The 21,213-nt window shown below is 47.7% G+C and overlaps 1 protein-coding gene and 1 long non-coding RNA gene across 4 annotated transcripts in view; one reads left to right on the top strand and one right to left on the bottom strand.

The window, feature by feature from the left end:
• Positions 1-647: 647 nt before the first annotated feature.
• CEACAM1 (CEA cell adhesion molecule 1) lies at positions 648-18,562 on the top strand. 3 transcript variants are annotated; one of them, XM_075993129.1, is made up of 9 exons: positions 655-795; positions 1,750-2,109; positions 5,669-5,947; positions 6,639-6,893; positions 8,276-8,560; positions 13,804-13,921; positions 14,646-14,698; positions 15,550-15,581; positions 16,623-18,562. In XM_075993129.1, exons 1-9 carry the CDS (start codon positions 732-734, stop codon positions 16,740-16,742), a joined length of 1,566 nt encoding a protein of 521 aa, XP_075849244.1. In that variant the 5' UTR covers positions 655-731; the 3' UTR covers positions 16,743-18,562. The 3 variants fall into 3 exon arrangements, with proteins under 3 accessions (XP_075849246.1, XP_075849244.1, XP_075849245.1); XM_075993131.1 differs by lacking the exon at positions 8,276-8,560 and having other exon boundaries at positions 648-795; XM_075993130.1 differs by lacking the exon at positions 14,646-14,698 and having other exon boundaries at positions 16,623-16,747.
• The window catches only part of LOC142861093 (uncharacterized), a 74,995-nt gene continuing 61,013 nt past the window's right edge, over positions 7,232-21,213 (bottom strand). Inside the window, exon 2 of the long non-coding RNA XR_012912464.1 lies at positions 7,232-8,665. This is a non-coding gene — a long non-coding RNA (uncharacterized LOC142861093). The remainder of the gene's footprint in view (positions 8,666-21,213) is intronic.

Genomic DNA, 21,213 nt, shown 5'->3' with positions numbered 1-21,213 from the left:
CACCCAGGACAGTCAGGGAGAACATGGACAGGCCCTGAGCCAAGTCTCAGCCATCAGACATGGAGAGGAAGGGGCGTCCTGAGGCCCTCCACCAAGGACAGTAGATCCCCAGAGGCCCCCCACATCCCTGCACCACAGTCCTCTCTGCCCAGAACACTGCCTCCTCCACACCCAGGAGTGCAGCTCCTCCTGACACTCCTGCACCTGGGGCTCTGTCCCTGGGTCAGCGGACAGGATGGTGACTCTGGATATAAAAAAGCTACCAGCCTGCCAGCCGTCACCCTCCTCCCCAGAGCACTAGAGAACAGGGGAAGACCCAAGCCCCAGCTGGGTTTCTGTGTTGCAAAGAGAAATAAACCCCCGGTCTGACCCCAGGGGCTCTGTGTGGCACTGACAGACCCAAGGCCAGGACACAGCAGAGGCCAGTGCTGGGGAAAAAGGATCCAATCAGCCTTGCTTCTCAAAGTGTGGTCTGCAAAAGCAAAACACAGAGAGAGGGAAAGGAGGAGGAGGGACAAGGAGGCAGGATTGAGAGGGGAGGGGACAGGAAGGTGCCCTGGGCACAGACCCCGCCCCTGACACACATGACCAGCCAAACTCTGAGCCTCAGGGGAAGGCTCAGCACAGAGGGAGGAAGGACAGCAGAGCTGACTTATCAGAGCAGCTGTGCTGGGGAGCGTTCCTGGAGCTGAAGCTCTTCTGCACAGAGGACAGAGCAGGCAGCAGGGACCATGGAGCCCCCCTCAGCCCCTCCCCACAGAGGGCGCGTCCCCTGGCAGGGGCTCCTGCTCACAGGTGAGAGGGACGATCCCTGGCATGGGGTGGGAAGAAGAAGCACAGACACTGGCCGGGGTCTCCTGGGGAGGACAGGGCTCTGAGAAGGACAGAGAACTTCTGTTAGAGCCAGAAATGGGGAGGGGACACCAGAGGGAAAGAGGAGGTCATAATAGGAAAGTAGCATTGAACTGGAATTGGAAAGGGGCAGGACAGTCTCAATTGCTCTGTGTTCTCCAGGTTAATCATCAATGGTCACTACAATTTTAAAATGGTAATAATGATATCAGGCTGATGCTTCAAGTAAACATAACCAGGGACACTAAACATGACCCTTACCCACCAGGGTCAGATATTATCTTTATGTTATTGTAAAATAAACAGCAGGACATGGAGGACCCAGGAAATGCTCATTCACTCACCCAGAGGTGTCCGCAGCCTATCCCGGGCTTTGAGGCACAACAAAAGTCCGACATGTCCCTGCCCTCACACAGCTCAAGTCCTAGTGGGAGGAAGACAGACAAGCAGAGAGTTCTCGAATATGAGGCCAGCTGTGGACAAGAGCCACGGAGGAAACAGGCAGGGAAAGGTCAGGAAGGGAAGACCCAGGGTCCCGAGGATGTGTCCAGGGAAGGTCCCTCCCAAGGACGCCCCTGAGTGTGAGCAGGGATCTGAGGGCAGTGGGGGGTGAGCCGTGCAGACACCTGGGAAGAGGATTCCAAGCAGGGGCATGGCCAGTCCAGAGGCGCTCGAGTGATGATGGTCACACTGCTGACCTTGACCCAGACCACACACGCACACACTCACATTCAGGCATAGTCACTCACACACTCACAGATTCTCATACACACACACACTCACACACTCACACACACCCCAAGGCAGAGGGCGAAGAGACCTGCTCAGGACCCAGGGCCCATCTTTCTATCCCAAACAAGGTCCCAATATGGATTGATTCTCTCTCCTCCTTCCTAGTCTCACTTTTAACGTCCTGGAACCCGCCCGCCACTGCCCAACTCTCTGTGGAATCCGTGCCGCTCAATGCTGTGGAGGGGAAGCACGTTCTTCTACTCGTCCACAATGTGCCACAGGATGCTTTTGTTTACAACTGGCACAAAGGGGACACGGTGGGCAACAGCTATCGAATAATATCATATAGAACAGACACTCAAGTAAACAGCACAGGGCCTGCATACAGTGGTCGAGAGACAATTTACCCCAATGGATCCCTGCTGTTCCAGAACGTCACCCTGAATGACACAGGGCACTACACCCTACAAGTTATAAAGGAAGATGTTCAGAATGAAGAAGTAACTGGACAGTTCTTCGTGTACCGTGAGTGATTCCCTGTGACCTCTGGGTTTCGGGGGAGGGGTGGTAAATTCTACTTCACCCACACGGACTTGTCAGGCCTGGACTGAGCCTGCCTCCCCCTCTGCGTCATGTCCCATGGTGGGGTTTGGGCACTTAGTGCAGGACACACATGGGGGAGGCAAACGTCAGAAGATCAGATTCCTTTCCTGCGTCCAGACCTGCAGACATTCCCTGCAGGGGAAGGACCAGTATGACGGGTAACTCAGCAGGGGATCAGTCTTCGTTCAGCACGCTGTGCCCTCCCCTTGGACAAGGCCCGGAGTAAGACCCTATAGGACCTGGTCAGGGCCTGGACTGAGGGGCCCCCTGGGATTGTCACAGAGAAGCTCAGGCCCAGGGCTCCTGAGTCCCGGTGATTTGTTCTCCTGTTGGGGACCACATTATACCACCTACCCAGGGGCCATGGCTCCTGGAGCTGGTCACCAGCCAGGGCCTGACCCCACAGCTCATCTGGGCAATCACGATGCCCAGAAAGTCACCTGAGACTCAGTGTGGATGGCACAGATGGACAACTTCCTCAGGCCATCAGCTCACTGCTCTGGGGGACCTAAGAGACTTCAGGGAAGTTGGTGTCCCCACGGGGAGGAACAGAGGACAGAGGACGCTCCTAGAAGCTCCTGTCCACCAGGGATCAGGCCGGGAGGCTCTCATGGATGCAATAACAATCGATGCTGTTTATTTGGGCAGATCCTCTGCACGAACCTTTAGGTCAGGTAATTGTGAATATTTTAAGGTTAATTCACAGACAATATAAGCCAGAGACCATTTACCATGTATCCTATTTTACTGAGGGGAAACTGAGGCAGAGGCCAACAGAGTCATTGAATTAGGGTCACACAAAACATGACTGAAGATCAGAGTCACAGGAGGCCTGTCTGCAGCCACAGCCTCAACCTCCCTCAACTCCCAGGGGCCTTATTAGGCATCCGGGGACCCCAACGCCAGTGGTGGGATCAGCTGCATCTGCAGCTCAGAGGGGAGATTCCGGTCTGGGGAGTGAGGAGCGAATGGAGAATTAGTCAGCTTCACTCTAGAACTAAATCACCTGCCTCAACAAGCAGAGTCAGTGTCAGGAATGCCCAGGGTCCCCTCAGCCACACCCCCCACTGGACTCTAAACCAGGTGCTTCCTGGTGTGTCCCTGTCACTGCCATGGAGAGTATAGGAAATGATGTGGCTTTGTCTCTCCCCACTCACACCCTGCACCAGCACAGGGCCCAATGTGCGATACTCTCAGTAGTTATTTGGGGAATGAATGAATGAATAAATGATCCACAACTTCTTCAGAGACTAGATCCTAGATGCAGAATCCTAGGAAGTTTTGACCACACCTGTTCCCAGCCCCACAAGTATTGAGACCCAAGCTCCATCCCTCTGACCCCTGCCCTTACAGCTACTAGGAACCTGTCGCATGTGACTCTAGAGTTTCCCGGCTGTGGGGGTTTCAGGGCTCCCTGGTCCTAGTTCTGAGATCTCTGAAGTCCTCAGAACCCCCATGCTCACTGCCAGGGCATGTCTGGCTCTTTCTGCTCCTCATGTCCCTCATCTTCCTTCCCCTTCATTCCAGCTGGCACTGTGCCCACCCTGCACGGCTTCCTCCACCCCTAAGCTTTCACCTGACACTCCCACTAACAACACCTGCCTGTCCTGGTCCCCTCTCACTAATCCCATGGCCAGGCCCACCTCCTAGGCAATAGTAAAGGCACAGAAATCAGTGGGAGCAGCCGCCCCTGCCAGGCTGCATCACAAGCCAATGTCCCCAGGTCATCAGGAAAATGAGCTTCCACTATGTCCCCACCCACGGCTCTTTCCTTCTGTGAGGTTGACACAAGAGAGAGGCCACGGGACAAGGACTGGCAACCCCTTCATCTATTTTGTACACTGTGTGACCAGGGGTCAGAGAAGAAGGACAGGTCTACAACCCCCAAAGCCACAGGCTCATTTCGCCCACTGACTCCTGACTCCAACCTGATTCTGGCCTGGGCTCACGTCCTCCATGGTTCCCAGGACCTTCCCTGGTGGAGCTGGCCAGACTGGTGCTGTCACAGGGGTGACAGCCAGCTCCACAGGCATCTGCGTCCCTCCAGACGACATGGTTACTAGAAGGTGGGGTCCCTCAGATGGTGAGAGGCATGAGCCAGGGCATCTTAGTTAGACTGCCCGGTTTGGACAAATGTGATCAAACCCTAGTTGTGTTTCCTGAGGTCAAGAGAAAGGAAGAACGCATTTCACATGCCTCATCGGGCTCCTCCCCATTTTGCCTAACTCTCACCAGGAGTGATGGCTATGAAACTCTGCTACATTTATTATCATCACACATATCACTTCTCCTAATTTGGTAACATTCTTCTCTTTTTACTATTGAGACACCTCAGACTTCCCTATGATTAGTTCTGTCCTCGTAACAGGGCTCACGAATCTCTCTCTACCCAGGGAGTCGTTGATTCCAAACCGACTTCAGCATCTTCCTTTGAGCATAATGTGACCTGCTGGACTTCAGAGCTTCATCTAAGACCTCATCATGCTCCCTACAGAAATATTCCTCCCAGCAATTGGTCTTAGATCCTGAGTACTAATAACACTTTTCAGATATGGAAGAAACTTAACTTTTCATATTCCTATCCCATCTGCCCAACACATGAGGTCCATGAGGCCAGATTCCAGCATGTTCATGCTCCCCCCTTTGCACCAGTCAGTTTTGCATTTGCATATGTCCATGTATATTTCTGGAATGATCCACACAGAGTCCTCATATGCTCTGTGCAGAGGGAGAAGGGACATTAAGGACCAAGGGCAAGGAACATGGCTCTGCTCCAAACCCACCAGCTCCCACCTGTCCCCTCAGTCTTTTCTAGAACATTCCTTGGACTCTGCTCTACCTTTTAGGAGTCACTGGCTCATGTCAGTCACCATCAAGCAGCTGGGAAACACTGCCCCAACCCGTGGCCCCACAGCCTGACTGCTGAGCTGCTCTCCAGGCTGGCTCCTGCTCTCCCTGCCTTATTTGTGCTCAAACACCCAGTCCCAGGCCAGGTTGCCCAGTAACCACATGGTCTAAGGACAATGGGAAGTCCCCTCAGTACCCACCTCTGGGATCACTGAGGACAGCCTCACAGAAACACACCTAGGGGGTCAAAGTGGGACAATCAAGCTAGAAGGGACCTAACGCCCGCACATTCCAGGTGAGGACCACAGGGTCAGTCAGGCAGTCAGGGAAGGACCAGGAGAGGCGCCAGGGTGGGGGTGGAGGGGCACTCTGGCTCCAGGTCCTGTGTCTGTCCACCACCCACTGCTGCTGCTCAGGTGAGAAAGTCTGTGCATCTCCCAGACACAGAGCAGGTGGCCTCACGTTCTCTGACCCTCAGTTCGTCCTGCGTCTGTCTCGTGACACACACACCTGCCTTGGTCTTTTAATCACTCAGGTTGGCTGAGAGGTGAGAGATGCCAACCCTGATTGAGGGATGATTTTAGAGGAATCAAAGGTAGCACCCAGGGCAACCTTCTCTCTGTTATCTGCACAGCGGAGTTACCCAAACCCTCCATCACAAGCAACAGCTCCAGCCCCATGGAGGATGAGGACTCCGTAGCATTAACCTGTGAACCTGAGACTCAGGACACCACCTACCTGTGGTGGATAGACGGCCAGAGGCTCCAAGACAGTGACAGGCTGGTGATGTCCCTGGACAACAGGACCCTCATTTTACTCAATATCACAAGGAATTACACAGGATCCTATCAGTGTGAAAACAGGAACCCAGTGAGTGGCAGCCGCAGTGACCCAGTCAACCTGAATGTACTCTGTGAGTATTTTCTGTTCCTCCACAGCCCAAGCTGCAGCCCAAATTCACCTGGCCAGAGAAAAGGCCATTCAGTCCCTCTGGGGTCTGAGTATACAGACCCTCACCCCTGGACACCCAGGCTGGCCAAGATTCCTGCCCCAGGCAAACCCGGTCAGGCCCAGCCTTGACCAAGAGTAGGAGGGAGGGGCGCTCCTGTCTTGAGATGCTCATGGTCAACAACCTGTGATGAGAGAAACAGGTCAGTGTCTCAATGTCTCAAACACAGGTTATTGTTGGAATTTTTTTTTTTTTAAAGAGAGATAGGGTCTCATTCTGTTGCTCAGGCTGGAGTGTGCTGGTGAGATCACAGCTCACTATTACCTCGAAGTCCTGGTCTCAAGTGATTCTCCTGCTTCAGTCTCCTGAGTAGCTAAAGCTACAGGCATGGATCACCAAGCCCAGTTAGTTTTTTGTTAATTTCCTGTACAGACGGGGTCTCCCTATGATACCCAGGCTGCTCTTGAATTCCTGGCTTCCCACTTTAGCCTCCAAAAGCACTGGGATTAGAGGTGTGAGCTGCCACACACGGCCAGGTTGTTACTTTTAAACAAGATTGTGACAGGATTCAGAGGGACACTGTGACCCTTCTACAGACCTGGAGCTTCCCCTTTCCTCTGATTACATCCCATGTGGCTTTATTCTCTTTGTCCAGATGGCCCCGACGTCCCCACCATTTCCCCCCCAGACTCCTATTACCCTCCAGGTGCAAACCTCAACCTTACCTGCCACGCGGCCTCTAACCCGTCTGCACGGTATTCCTGGCTTATCAATGGGAGTCTCCAGCCACCCACACAAGAGCTCTTCATCCCCAATGTCACTGTGAATAATAGCGGATCCTATGCCTGTGTCGCCCACAACTCTGCAACTGGCCGCAATAGGACCACAGTCAAGAATATCACAGTTTCTGGTAAGTGAATCCCTGGAGGATTGGCATTAAGTTTTGGCATGGGCTATGTCTGGTGTTCAGAGAAGAGCCATAAAGAAGTTTTCTTTCCCCACCTGTCCTGGGCACAAACAAGTCCCAGGTTACCCTCCCGAACCCTCCGTCTCTGCAGACTGTCTCCTCCACTGGCTTCTCTGATTTTGCACACCTGATCTTGGGTCCAGCCTGGAATGTGGGGAGGGGGTGCCCTCAGCCCCAGACAACCCCATCTAGTGGGAGGGGCTTCACAGAGGGGGGAGAGGAAGGGTCCTCAAGGTCAAGTGGCGTCTTTCTTTCACTATCATGTCCCTGTCTGTAACGTCTTTGCTTTTTTTAATTTTTTGCCTACTCCATGAGCTACAAGGAACATAGGAGGTTTTGTAATAGGCTCAGATTATTTTTCCCCATATAAGAAGATGAAACCCCCTCAGAGGAGGGGTGAGCATCTCGGAGCTCTGCTCCCTGCTCTGCTCCCAGCTGGCCTGGTGACCGGCCCTGCTCTGACTCCATCCGGGCTGGGACGGGCCATGTGCAGAAGGTGTCCGGATGGCCTGGCCTGAATCTGGCTACATTGTGCTGCCAGAGCCTTCCCCTGTTGAAGCTGCAGGGAAATGGGAAGATAGAGAGCCTCAGGGCAGACTCTTGACTTGTGTCCTGGCTCTGAAGTCACCAACTACATAAAGCTGTAGACACAGCACCTATGATGCACCACAGAGAACAGCGAGTGACACTCCCATGGAAAAACAGAAAAATCCACCTGTGAGTCTCTGCAGGGGCCAAAGTGGCAGCACCAAAAATTTATATCTGCAGAGAATGTAAGAGTCTCAGCCTTTTATTAACAGCAGTCCACAGACCAGGAAGTGAAAGTCCTCTTCAGATTGAGAAATCCTTGAGGTTGGGACATACATGTTCAGATACAAGGTCATGAAGACAGGCTGGGCCTTCTTCATTCCTAATAAATGATTTAGTGGAAGAAAGCACCTCTTTTGTGTGTAGAGCGACAGCACTAGGAAGGGGCCTGATCACAGGAAGCTCTAGGAAAAGGTCACAAAGTCAATGGGAGAAACATCACACCTGACGATGAGGCTGCAGGACATGTGCGCTGAGAAAAGGGTCCCGGTGCAGATGCCACAGAGATGTCCAGGGGAGAAGTCAGGGGTCATCCTGGTGTCAGAGGGGAGGTGCCGCCCTCTCCTTACAGAGTATCTCCTGAACAAACACACTTGACCTTCTACAGAGGGTCACGGCTGTCCCCTGGGTGGTCACCTTTGCACAGCTCCCTGTGGGGCCTGACAGCTGGCTGAGACCTCTGAGGAAGGGGCATGGCCCCAGGCCCAGGCCACTCTCAGTCCTCTGCTTGTCCACAGAGCCACAGCCAGTGGCACAGCCCTCCATCCAGGCCAGCAGCAGCACAGTCACGGAGGACAAGGACTCTGTGGTCCTGACCTGCCGCACAAATGATACTGGAATCTCCATCCGGTGGATCTTCAACAACCAAAGTCTGCAGGTGACAGAGAGGATGCAGCTGTCCCAGGGCAACATCAGTCTCAGCATAAACCCTGTCAAGAGGGGGGATGCCGGGGAGTATCAGTGTGAGGTCTCCAACCCAGTCAGTCACTACCGAAGTGACATCTTCAGGCTGACCGTGGAACGTGAGTGACCTCTCGCTTCTTCCTCCATCTTCCTGGAGAATTACTCTGCCAACGGTGTGCAAAATGGATAAAAGTCCAGGGGGCAGAATATCAATTAAGCGACCACTAGAGTAAACAGAATTGCAAAGTGGTTAAGAGCTCGGGCTGTGAATCAGATATACTTAGTTTTTTCCCTGGGTCTCACATTTATTGTGTGACTTTACATAACATTGTGGTTTTGTTTTTCTGTTAACATTTGTGTGTGTGTGGTAAAATATACAATACATAAGACCTACATTTTAGCCATTTTCAGTGTACAGGTCAGTGGCATTAAGTACATTCACATCGTACAACCATCACCACTATCCATTTCCAGAACTTTTCATCCTACCATACTATGCCTGTGTACCCCTTAAACAATAACTACCCACTCCCCACCCCAGACCCCAGTAACTACCATTCTACTTTCTGTCTCTATGTGTTTGATTATTCTAAGTACCTCTCATACAAGTGGAAACATACAATATTGGTTCCTTTTTGTCTGGCTTACTTCTCTTAGCATAATGTCTTCGAGTCTATCCACATTGTAGCACGTATCAGAATTTCATTCCTTTTAAGACTGAATAATATTCTGCTCTATAGATATACCACATTTTGCTTCTTCATTCATCCATCTATGAACACTTAGGTTGCTTCCTTCTTTTGCCTATTATGAATAATGCTGCTATGAATGTGGGTATATAAGTATCTGTTCTAATCCCTGCTTTCAGTTCTTTTAGGTATATACCCAGAAGTGGAATTGCTGGATCAAATGGTGATTCCCTGTTCTTTGAGGAACCACCATATCATTTTCCACTGTGACTGTACCATTTTATATTCCCACCAGCAATGCCCACGAGTTCCAATTTCTCTACATCCTCAAAAACACCTGTTTTCTGTTTTAGTTTTGTTAGCCATCTTAATGGGTGTGAGGTGGTATATCACTAGAGTTTTGATTTGCATTTCCCTAATGATTAGCAATGTTTAGCATCTTTTCATGTGCTTTTGGGCCATTTGTTTATCTTCTTTGGAGAAATGTCTATGCAAATCCTTTGCCCATTTTTCAATTGGGATGTTTGGGAGTTTGGGGTTGCTGTTGAGTTATAGTAGTTCTTTATATATTCTGGATATTAATCCCTTTTCAGATATATGATTTTCAAATATTTTCTCCCATTCTATAGGTGATCTTTTCACTATCTTGATAATGCCCTTTAATGCACAAAAGTTTTTACTTTTCATGAGGTACAATTTATCTATTTTTCTTTTGTTGCCCATGCTTTTGGTGTCATAGCCAAGAAATCATTGCCAAATCCAATTACATGAAGTTTTCACCCTATGTTTTCTTCTAAGATTTTTTATAGTTTTAGCTCTACATTTAGGTCTTTGATGAATTTTCAGTTAATTTTTGTAGGTGGTGTTAGGTAAAAGTTCAACTTCACCTTTCACATGGATATCCAATTTTCTCAACACCATTTGTGGAAAAGATGATCCTTTCCCCACAGAATGGCCTTGGCACCCTCGTGAAAAGCCATTTGGCCATGTATGCAAGCGTCTATCTCGGGGCTCTCTAGTTCATTCCATTGGTTTCTATATCTTGCTTCATGCCAATACCACATTATGGGGTTTTTGTTTTTGTTTTGGGGGGATTTTTTTGAGACAGAGTCTCTCTCTGTTGCCCTGGCTAGAGTGTCGTGGTGTCAGCCTAGCTCACAGCAACCTCAAACTCCTGGGCTCAAGCGATCCTGCTGCCTCAGCCTTCCTAGCAGCTGGGACTACAGGCATGTGCCTCCATGCCCGGCTCATTTTTTCTATATATTTTTACTTGGCCAATTAATTTATTTCTATTTATAGTAGAGACAGGGTCTCGCTCTTGCTCAGGCTGGTTTTGAATTCCTCACCTTGCGCGATCCTCCCACCTCGGCCTCCCAGAGTGCTAGGATTACAGGTGTGCACCACCAATACCACATCGTTTTGCATACTGCAGCTTTGTAGTAAACTTTAAAATAAGGAAGTGTGAGCCCTGCAACTTTGTTCTTCTTTTTCAAGAGTGTTTGGCTATTCAGGATCCCTTGAGATTCCATGTGAATTTTAGAATGGGTTTTTCTATTTCTGCAAAAAATCTCACTGGGATTTTGATGGGATTGCATTAAATCTGTAGTTCACTTTGGGTAGTGCTTCCATCTTAATAATATTACATCTTCCAGTCCATGGAAACAGGACACCTTTTCCACTTATTTATGCCTTCTTTAATTTTTTTTCAGCAATGTTTTGTAGTTTTCAGGGTACAAGTATTTACATTCTTTAAGTTTATTCCTAAATATTTTTTTGAAGTTCTTGTAAATAGAATATTTTTCTTAATTTTCTTGTGGGCCAGGCACAGTGGCTCATGCCTATAATCCTAGCACTCTGTGGGGCTGAGGCAGGAGGATTGCTTAAGGTCAGGAGTTTGAAGTTGCTATGAGCTAGGCTGATGCCAAGGCACTCTAGCCTGGGCAATAGAGTCAGACTCTGTCTCAAAAAAAAAAAAAAAATTACTTTTGGAGCGCTCATTGTTAGTATACAAAAATACAACAGATTTTTGCATGTTTTCTTTACCTGCAGCTTTGCTGGATTTGTTTATTAGTTGTTACAGTGTTTTTGTGGAATCGTTAGAGTTTTCTACTTAAATGTTCATGTCATCTGTAAACAAAGATAATTTTGCTTCTTTTCAATTTGGATGCTTTTTTTTTTCTTGCCTAATTCCTCTGGCCAGGACTTCCAATACTCCATTGAATAGAAGTGGCAAAAGCAGGCATCCTCATCCTGTTCTTGACCTTAAAGGAAAAGTTTTCAGTCTTTCACAATTGAGTATGATGTTAGCTGTGGGCTTTTCACATATGGCCTTTATTAGGTTGAGGTTGTTTTATTCCTAGTTTGAGTGTTTTTTTATCAGAAACAATGTTGAGTTTTGTCCAGTGCGTCTACTGACTGAATTTCATTACTGGTTGTAGGTCTATTCAGATTTTCTACTTCTTTATTATTCCATCTTAGCAGGTTTTGTGTTTCTAGAAATTTGTCCATTTCACCTAGTTATCCAATTTGTTGGCATACCATCATTCCTAGTACTGTAATAATCACTGTCTTTGCAGAATTGGTAGTAAAGGCTTCTCTTTCATTTCTGGTTGTAGTAATTGGAATCTTCTCTTTCTTTCTTAGTCAATCTAGTTAAAGATTGTCAATTATGCTGATCTTGTTTGAAGAACCAAGTTTTGGTTTCATTGATTTTTCTCCATCGTTTTTCTATTCTCCATTCTATTTAACTCCACTTTCTCCATTCTATTTAACTCCACTCTAATCTTTATTATTTCCTTTATCCACTCTCTTTGGATTTAATGTTCTTTTTCTTTATCCTTACGTTGTAAAGTTAGGTTGATTTGAGATATTTCTCCTTTTTAATGTGTTTATAGGTTATAAATTTCTTGCACAAGATTCTTAACTTCATTGTGCTCCAGATTCCTCAACCAAAAATTGTAACAAGAACCTGCTTCATGGTATTGCTTTAAGGATTTAATGTAATTAATGCTCCCTGCATCAATTAAACCCTCAGCAAAATGTCACACACAGACGAAATGTTTCATAAATGTTAGCTGCAATTATTACTACTGTTATCACTAGACTTGAAGTTAGATAGTCTTAGATAGACTTAAATTCCAGATGCACCTCTCACCAGCCATATGACTTTGGGTAAGTGTTTTCACCACTCTATGCCACCATTTTTCATTTTTAAAATGGGAATAATGTATCCCTAACAGGGTTACCCTATAGATCAAATGAGATACATGTAAAATGTTTAGCACAGGACCTGGCAAATAATAAGTACCCCACAATCATAGCTAACATTAGCATTAATCCTCTGGCTTGAGTTCACTGGTGAGAGCTAAGTCCCAAATGGTTGCAACAGAAAAAAAGAAACAGATGCAAAAGGTATTTTATGTAGATATAGATAGATACATAGATATTTACACACACACACACACACACACATATAAATATGGGAAGGAAGAAGCATTACACAAAAAAACCCACTGGGACATGATTACTGACTAAATTTGGTAGAGGGGGAGAAAAAGGAGTTAAGTGCAAAGTCTCAACCCTGGTACATTCATTTTCATCCACTGAGATACAGCCATGATGGGATTACACATGCAAGATAATTTGTTGGAGCCGGGCGCGGTGGCTCACGCCTGTAATCCTAGCACTCTGGGAGGCTGAGGCGGGCGGATTGCTCGAGGTCAGGAGTTCGAAACCAGCCCGAGCAAGAGCAAGACCCCGTCTCTACTATAAATAGAAAGAAATTAATTGGCCAACTAATATATATATATATATAAATTAGCCGGGCATGGTGGCGCATGCCTGTAGTCCCAGCTACTCAGGAGGCTGAGGCAGGAGGATCGCTTGAGCCCAGGAGTTTGAGGTTGCTGTGAGCTAGGCTGACGCCACGGGACTCACTCTAGCCTGGGCAACAAGTGAGACTCTGTCTCAAAAAAAAAAAAGATAATTTGTTGGGGAAAATGCCTGTGAGGGAGAGTGGGGCAGGAGTGGGAGGAGCCTGAGAGAGCTTCAGACCACATTGCAGATCTGATGCCTGTGAGGGAGGAAGAGAAGGGCGTTTGGGCTGCAGTGCAGTTCTAAGGGAGTTTCTGCAAGGCTGATGGGGAGTCCTCGAGCCAGTCACCCATCAGAGGAAACCAGAGCCTGGCAGAATCGGGCTTGCTGGGACCCAGTGGGAAGCCAGGTCTCTGTACAAAGGAGGTGGTGAACTCAAAATGCACTGGCCTGGGCCTTCTGTCAGCTCAGTCCCTGCCATAGAGATCTGAGAGGCTCATATTCATGGCTCTGAGACACTGAGAAAAAGATGCAACCACAAAGAGGTGGAAAGTTGTAATAACATACAAAAATTGCAATGAGCCTTTCTCATATTTCAAAGCCTTCACAAATATCTGAGTGCAGAAATCTCAAAATAGAATTGACCAAAGACTGATCACCAACCTAAAACAGGGTGAGAGGGACAAAATTGAAATGATTTAGTTGGCTAATCACCTCCCAGCAACTTTTCCACATGCACACAAAAATATTCCTTGAAGGAACAAGTAGAGACTACTTTTATGCTGAGAGTTATTTCCCAAGGCACCCCCACTGTAAAACAACTGCACCTTCATTCCTTCTCCTCTTTTCTTCCCATGCAGATTCTTCAACACAAGGCCTCTCAGCTGGGGCCATTGTTGGCATCGTGATTGGAGTCCTGGCCGGGGTGGCTCTGATAGCAACCCTGGTGTATTTTCTGTATTTCAGGAAGATTGGCAGGTATGATGGCCTTTCCTCTGTTAGGTTCATGCAAGGCTAACTGCCATGCTCGGGAGAGGGTAAGAAGTGCTTCACCTGTCTCTGGGGCTGGATCTCCTCCTCCTCCCCCTAAACTGCTGCTTGTTGGCACTAATTCCTGCAGGTCTCTTCTTCCCTAGTCTTCATGCTCCCTGCACCCCACCATCTCTTGGACATGGCTATTCTAATCCCCATATAGTCTAGAGGAACAGACCCAATCATGTTCCTCTGTTACCCAGTCAGGGAAGCCAAGGTCCAAGAAGAAAAACAAATGCAAAAATGAAAGAAGCAGCAGGAGAAAGTAAATCATGTGCTCCACCAACCACAGTAGCAGGATGAGGGAGAAACAGGACAGGAAGAGAACCTAAGAGATAGCAAAAACAACCAAAGTCCTTTCAGACAATAGGAAAAAAAATAAGAATCTACTCCTGGAAAACAAAATGGGAAAGCTCTTAGGGTAGAAGTAGGCACAGAAGCAGTCAATAGAGGATGAACCTAAATGTGAACATCCAGCAACGAGAAGAGTAAACCCTAGAAGGGGTCATGGTTAGCTGAAGAGGCCCTGACAGGAAAGGCAGCACCAACCATGGTTTGCACGAACATCAAGGAGCTCCAAGAAATTACCTGCTGACAGCGTCCTTCCTAACTCAGGGAGCAAAGATCCTGTGCTTGGGAATAGCAGTCACAGTGTCTGATGTTTATTTAGGGCAAGCGACCAGCATGATCTCACAGAGCACAAATCCTCAGCCTCCAACCACAGTAAGTAAAGCCACTCTCTCAGTGTGAACTGTTATGTTCCACCATGTGCCCTGCCCTAGCAAGGAATCCTAGATTACCAAATCTCCCTCCCTTATGATTTTGTATTCTTTTGAGACATAATCTCACTCTGTCACCCAGGCTGCAGTGCAGTGGCATCATCACAGGTCACTGCAACCTCCAACTCCTGGGCTCAAGTGATCCTCCTGCCTCAGCCTCCCAAGTAGCTGCAGCTACAGGTGTACACCACCATGCCCAGCTCCTTCTGAATTTTTACAGAGGGGATCTCCATTTCCCAATCTTGAGTTGGCACAGGTCCTCACCCTTCCTAGCCACAGGAGTCCCCTGAGACACAGCTGTGCCAAAGAGGCTCACTCCACCCAGGCCAGGCAGGCCTGAGCAAGATCCCACGTTCCCAGGAGCCATTTCCTCATCCTTACTCCTCCCCCTCCTGCCTCTATTACGGATGTGGGCATTCTCCTTGGTGAGACTTTCCTGGCTTTTGGGTGCTCTGGGTGCTGTGTGCCTCAATGCCCCTCCTTGCCACTGGAGCATGTTGCTGAGAAACACATCTGGGCAAAAAGCAAGGCCTTGTGAACCGGTAGAAATCTTCAAAAGTGGAAAGCGGCCTCCTGTGGCGCTACCCCTGCCCTCCTCTAATACTGCGCCACCACCACCACCGAGTCTGCACCACAGACTCTGAGGGAAGCGGATTCCTTCCCTGACGATGGGCCACCTCCCCGCACCTAGCCACGACCACTGCCGCCACCCGCCACCTCCTTCAGCTAGAAACTACCAGGCCTTAAGTCAGCTTTGCATTTCCACGGATTGGTAACTCTTCTTTGCTTCCCCAGGTCAGGACCACTCTGACAACTCACCTGACAAGGTAAGCACAGCACTTTCACTGGCTCATTTTCTCATGGAAATTACTCTGTAGAGAATTGGTTATTCTTGAAGACATAAATGTGAGACATTTGGGCAAAGTTCTTCAGTGCAGCAACAAAGAAGCATTGCTAATCACACCCATGAGTCCACCTCAATCATCCCCATCCTGTGTTGAATACTGGCTGTGACTCTTAGTAGCTCTGTGACTCTGGGCAAGTAACTTGCCTTCTTTGACCCTCAGCTTTGCCATCTGTAAAAGGGGCTTTCTGCCTACTTCAAAGAGAAGCTGAAGGGATTAAACAAGTTACCATGTGTAGAGCACCCAGCACCATGGCCAGAATAAGGAAGACACTAAGTCTTCAACCCTCCTCTCTGACCCTCTCTCAACCCTCAACCTGACCCTGCTCTTACTGTCGAAAGGATAATTTCCATTCTAATGGATCTGAGATCCTGCTTTCTTTATTTTATGAGAATTTTACAGAATTTTTCTCATTTTAACCTTTCAATAGAGCACACATACATACTGAAAAGTGCTAACTCATAATTATACTTTCCCGATGTATGAACTTTCACAAGCTGAACACACCCATGTAAACAGCACCCAAATCAAAAAACACTACCTGACCCCCTTCCCGGCACTTCCCTCCAGACAGTAACCACTATCCTGACTTCCAGGGCTCCAGATCAGTTTTGCCTGGTTTTGCTCTTACACAAATGAGAAATGCAGCATATCCTTATCTGTGGCTTCTTTCATTCAACACTGTGTTGTGAGTTTCATCCATATTGTTATACGTATTTGTTGTTTGTTCATTCTCATTGCTGTGTTATCATATTCCATCTCACAAACGCCACCGTAATCTAGGTCGTCTAATGATCATTCGTCAGAATGTCACCAAGCAGAGGATGGGTAATAAGTGCCCTTCTCCAAAGCTCACAGTGTCAGGTGGTGACAGGTGACAGGCCATGGCACTGAATCTCACTAGGCAAAGGGAGGCCCTGACTCATGACATTGACTTAACTGATCATTACTCGTGCTTTTCAGATGGATGAAGTTGCATATTCTACCCTGAATTTCAAAGCCCAGAAACCAACACAACCAACTTCAGCCTCCCCATCGCCAAAAACAACAGATACGGTGTATTTAGAAGTAAAAAAGAAGTAATGCAACCTGTCCTGCTCACTGCACTGCTGATGTCTTCCAAGTCTCTCACCCTCATCTCTAGGAGATCCCATTACCCTCAGGGGTGAAGGGAAGTAGTCTCCCCCACCCTTTCTTCCCTAATAGGCACCTCCTGGCTGCCTGGTCACATCCCTCCCTCCAATGTCAATACATGAAAAGGTACATCCGGGAGTCTGGGAGTCTGTAGGGAATCCAACCTTCCTTGTCATTGAAATTTGGCAAAACCAACTTGGGACACAGTTGCCAGAACTTCCCCACCCCTCCCCCTTTCCTCTACCTGGACTTGCTTTAAATTTATCTATTTAGCACTCACTCATTCCTTTCCACCCGAGTCTTGTCCTATCAGAGTCTGACTTGAATTTGCCATAACCTTGAGGCTATGCCCTTCTCCACTGAAGTACATGTGCCGGAAAAAGTGAGAGAGAAAGAGAGAAAGCAAAGGCAATAATAGTCTCTCCTCTCTCTCTAAAGTCTGGTGTGAACCCACCATACCCAGGAAAATCAAATATATAACCAATAGTGACCTTGGAAAGTCTATACCTTTGTTCACTGTCAGGGTGGTCTACCTACAGGATCAAGGTCTAGGCACCTTGCTGCTTACCTAAGCCCTTTGGAAAACCTCTCTCCAAAGAACCCACTAGAATCAACTAGGAAAACTATTTGCCAAGGTCCACAGGCAATTCCTGATGGAAAATGCAGAAGTGCACATAGGTTTTAATATCTTTATGGGCTTTATTCAAGGAAGTGCTGAAAGAGGGAGGGGTTGCAGCTTTGGAGAAAACAAGCCTTTAGTAGACACAATCTGCTAGGAACTTGGGAAATGAAGCAGAGAGCTGCCCTTCAGAGATTATTTAAATTATTGTTTAAAAATGCACAATTTGACATATTGGGGGTTTTCTCCTTTTCTCCAAGACATTCTGCCATTTTAATTTTTATAACAGTTTATTTATGTGAAAAGGGTTATTTTTACTTAGATTAGCTCTTAAGCCAGTCTGACTGCGTTAGGAGTAAGAAGCCACCAAAATCCCTCAGGTCTCTTGGTCAAGAGCCTCTCTAGGCTTTTTGTCAGGGGTTCCAAATAGAAAATAAGAAGAGCCTTCCTCGTTCATGGCTAGAAATGGATCTAACTCAGCTTCTAGGCACCTCAGACCAGGCATCAACTACCATTCTATTCCACATCTCCACCTGTGCATCTTCTGTCTGCCCCACTCACTGTCTCAGGAATCCTTGCCTCCGCTAAGGTGTATTTGGTCCTTGAGAAGTGGGAGCACCCTACAGGGACACTATCACCCATGCTGGTGGCATTGTTTACAACTAGAAGGCTGTACTGGTGCTAATACCCTTGGGGAACAGGGCTGTGAGAGGGTTTTAGGACGTGGGGGGGAGGGTGGTTATAACTCAGCCCTAGGCATTGTGAACAGCCTCTGAGATCTATCTTTTTCCCCGTGGGGTCCACAAACGTGTCTTACAATAAAAAGGAAGGGCAGGAGGAGAGGCAAACATGCTTCTCACTCAGCCTTCTTCTACACAGATGGAATCTCTTTGGGGCCAAGAGAAAGGTTTTATTCAATATTACCTACTTGATCTCATGCTATGCCTAAGAGGCCTTCTCCAAGAGAATTAGTTGGAAATTCTATGAACTCAGGTACCTTTTTCAGGGTTTTCTAACCCTGACATGATTGTACATACTTTCCCTCATCCATGCTATACTGTGTTATTTAATTTTGTCTGGCTAAGGCCACTTCCCAATTATTTGTAAAATTTGCTCTATATTTATAATAAAAATAATATATCAGACATCAGCATGCTGTCTCATGGCTGATACTATTAGACAATGTCATCTTTACAGGCAGAAGAAAGAAATTGTTCCATGGGGAGTCAGAGTAAACCTATTTCTAAGTCTACAGATATCTGATCTAGTGATCAGAGAATTACCTAAATTCACTCACACACCTGCTAACAAAGTGGGTGTATCTGGAAGCAACAGACCACGGCTCCAACCTGCCTGGAAGGAACTCCCTATCTCTCTGGGAGAGAAGATGATTTCATGAGCAAAAGATCTCCGGGCCTCTTCGATAGGGGCCAAGAACACTTCCCACACAGGTGGATCCATTGATTCAGGTGTAGCAATTCGAGGTTCTCCACAGGTTCAGTCACTCAGAAACTTCCCTAGACCTCCTGTCTCTTCCCTGCTCCCAGTTCCTTTTTTCTGCCTCCCAGAGGGTCAGATCTCTCCTTTTTTTTTGTTTGTTTGTTTTTGAGACAGTCTCGCTTTGTTGCCCAGGCTAGTGTGAGTGCCATGGCGTCAGCCTAGCTCACAGCAACCTCAAACTCCTGGGTTCAAGCAATCCTTCTGCCTCAGCCTCCCGAGTAGCTGGGACTACAGGCATGCGCCACCATGCCCGGCTAATTTTATATATATATATATTTGTTGGCCAATTAATTTCTTTCTATTTATAGTAGAGACAGGGTCTCGCTCTTGCCTCAGGCTGGTTTCGAACTCCTGACCTCGAGCGATCTGCCCACCTCCGCCTCCCAGAGTGCTAGGATTACAGGCATGAGCCACCGCGCCTGGCCAGATCTCTTCTAATATGAATAACCTTCATTTACTAATTCCACTAAATATTAACCTCTTACCTCATTTCCTTCATTCTCAAGCAACTGACATCCGTGTGCTGCCTTTCCCTTTCCTCATCACCTAATTCCTCCTGCCCCCTGCAGTGCTGCCTCCACACTCAAGACCACAAGAAGCAGCACAAAACCGGTAACCATCCCTTGGCCAAATTCAAAGGTATTTTCGACACCCTCACTCTTTTCACTTTGACAACATCTAAGACCACAGACAGCTTTGTCTTCTTGGGCGTTCCCCCATCTATGTATTGCACCCCAACACCAAATTTAGTACTCAGGCCCTCCTTGTCCCCCTCCTTCCCCAGCTTCAGTGACCTCTCTGCAGAGGCTCCTACATTTACATCTCTAACCCCTACTACTTCCCAGCGCTCACGACACCCGCATCCAAGCCCAGTCTGAAATCCCTCATTTAAACGAGCCCTGCCCCACAGCTCACTCACTTCCCCCAGTGATACCACCACAGTTTCCCCAGCCCCCCCCCCTCATTTGTTCCCCACATTCAACACATCGTCAGAGCTTCCCAATCCTTTTGTAACATCTCCCACTTACATCGTTCTCTCCACTTCCATAAACCTAACCTAACCCAACAACTGCTCCAGCACTGCATGACTTCCTGTCTCCAGTCTCCCTGAATCCTCCTTGCATACCACTGTCTCACTACCTTCCTGAGAACTAGTTCACTCTCCTACTCAGAATCCATAGTGGCCCACTCTGGCCTATTCGATAGGTTCAGATTTCTTCTCTTTACTAATCCTTCTGACTCCTTTACCACTACTACTGTCAATGGAAAAAAGCCAAACTCTGTAAAATAATTTTAAAGAGATTTATTCTGAGCCAAATTTGAGGACCATGACCTGGAGCCACTGCCAAGAGGCCTTGAGCTAGTGGACACGAAGGGACTGGGTTACAGTTTGGTTTTTATACATTTCAGGGAGACAGGGGTTACAGATAAAGTCACAAATCAATATGTGGGAGGCATACATTGGTTTGGCCCAAAAAGGTGGGACATCTTGGGGGGGGGGGAGCTTACAGGTTATAGGTGGGTTTAAAGATTCTTTGGCTTGTAATTAGTTAAAGACAAGAAGCTTTGTCTAAAGGCTTGAAATGTTTCAACATAAGGAGCTGTTATCAGAGATAAGCCACCAGACATAGATTTGTTGTGTAAATTGAGGACCTGCAGGATTGTCTTGCATACCCTTAGGCCTGTTAATGGGTTACAAAGGATATCTCCAAGAAGGGAGGGGGGGACATGATGACGCTTGTCTGACCTCCCTCCTCCAGGCAGACAATTTAGTTTTAGGATATTCCTTTGGCTATGAGGGGGTCCATTCAGTCAGCTGGTGGGGGGGGAGCCTTAAAACTTTATTTTAGTTCACACTACCTAGTATAATCCCCTATCTTAATTTTATTTATTTATTCATTTATTGCCTGTTGCCTGGGCTAGAGTGCAGTAGTATCATCATAGCTCACAGCAGCCTGAAACTCCCAGGCTCAAGTGAGCCTCCTGCCTCAGCCTCCTGAGTACCTGGGACTACAGGCATGAGCCACCATGCCCACCTCCCCAATCCTAATTACCGTGTTTCCCTGAAAATAAGACCTAGTGATGGGCGTGGCTACGCAGCGTATCTGCACAACCCATGCATTTCTTCACTGAGCGGTAAAGAAGACGAGCAGCCCCTCTCATCTGCCCCATCGTGACAGCTACTATCCCAGAGGTGACTGGAAAGGTCCGGGCAGCCCCACCAACAAGGTCAGCTCCCCCCTGTCAGGTCCCGGCCATCCTGTGTGTGCTGCGAGCTGAGGCCTTGAGAGGAAAGTCTCC

Source organism: Microcebus murinus, chromosome 16, assembly GCF_040939455.1.
Source record: "Microcebus murinus isolate Inina chromosome 16, M.murinus_Inina_mat1.0, whole genome shotgun sequence".
NCBI classification, from domain to species: Eukaryota; Metazoa; Chordata; class Mammalia; order Primates; family Cheirogaleidae; genus Microcebus; species Microcebus murinus.
The sequence above is the reverse complement of the archived record's forward strand: the minus strand, read 5'-3'. Positions and strand labels throughout refer to the sequence as shown.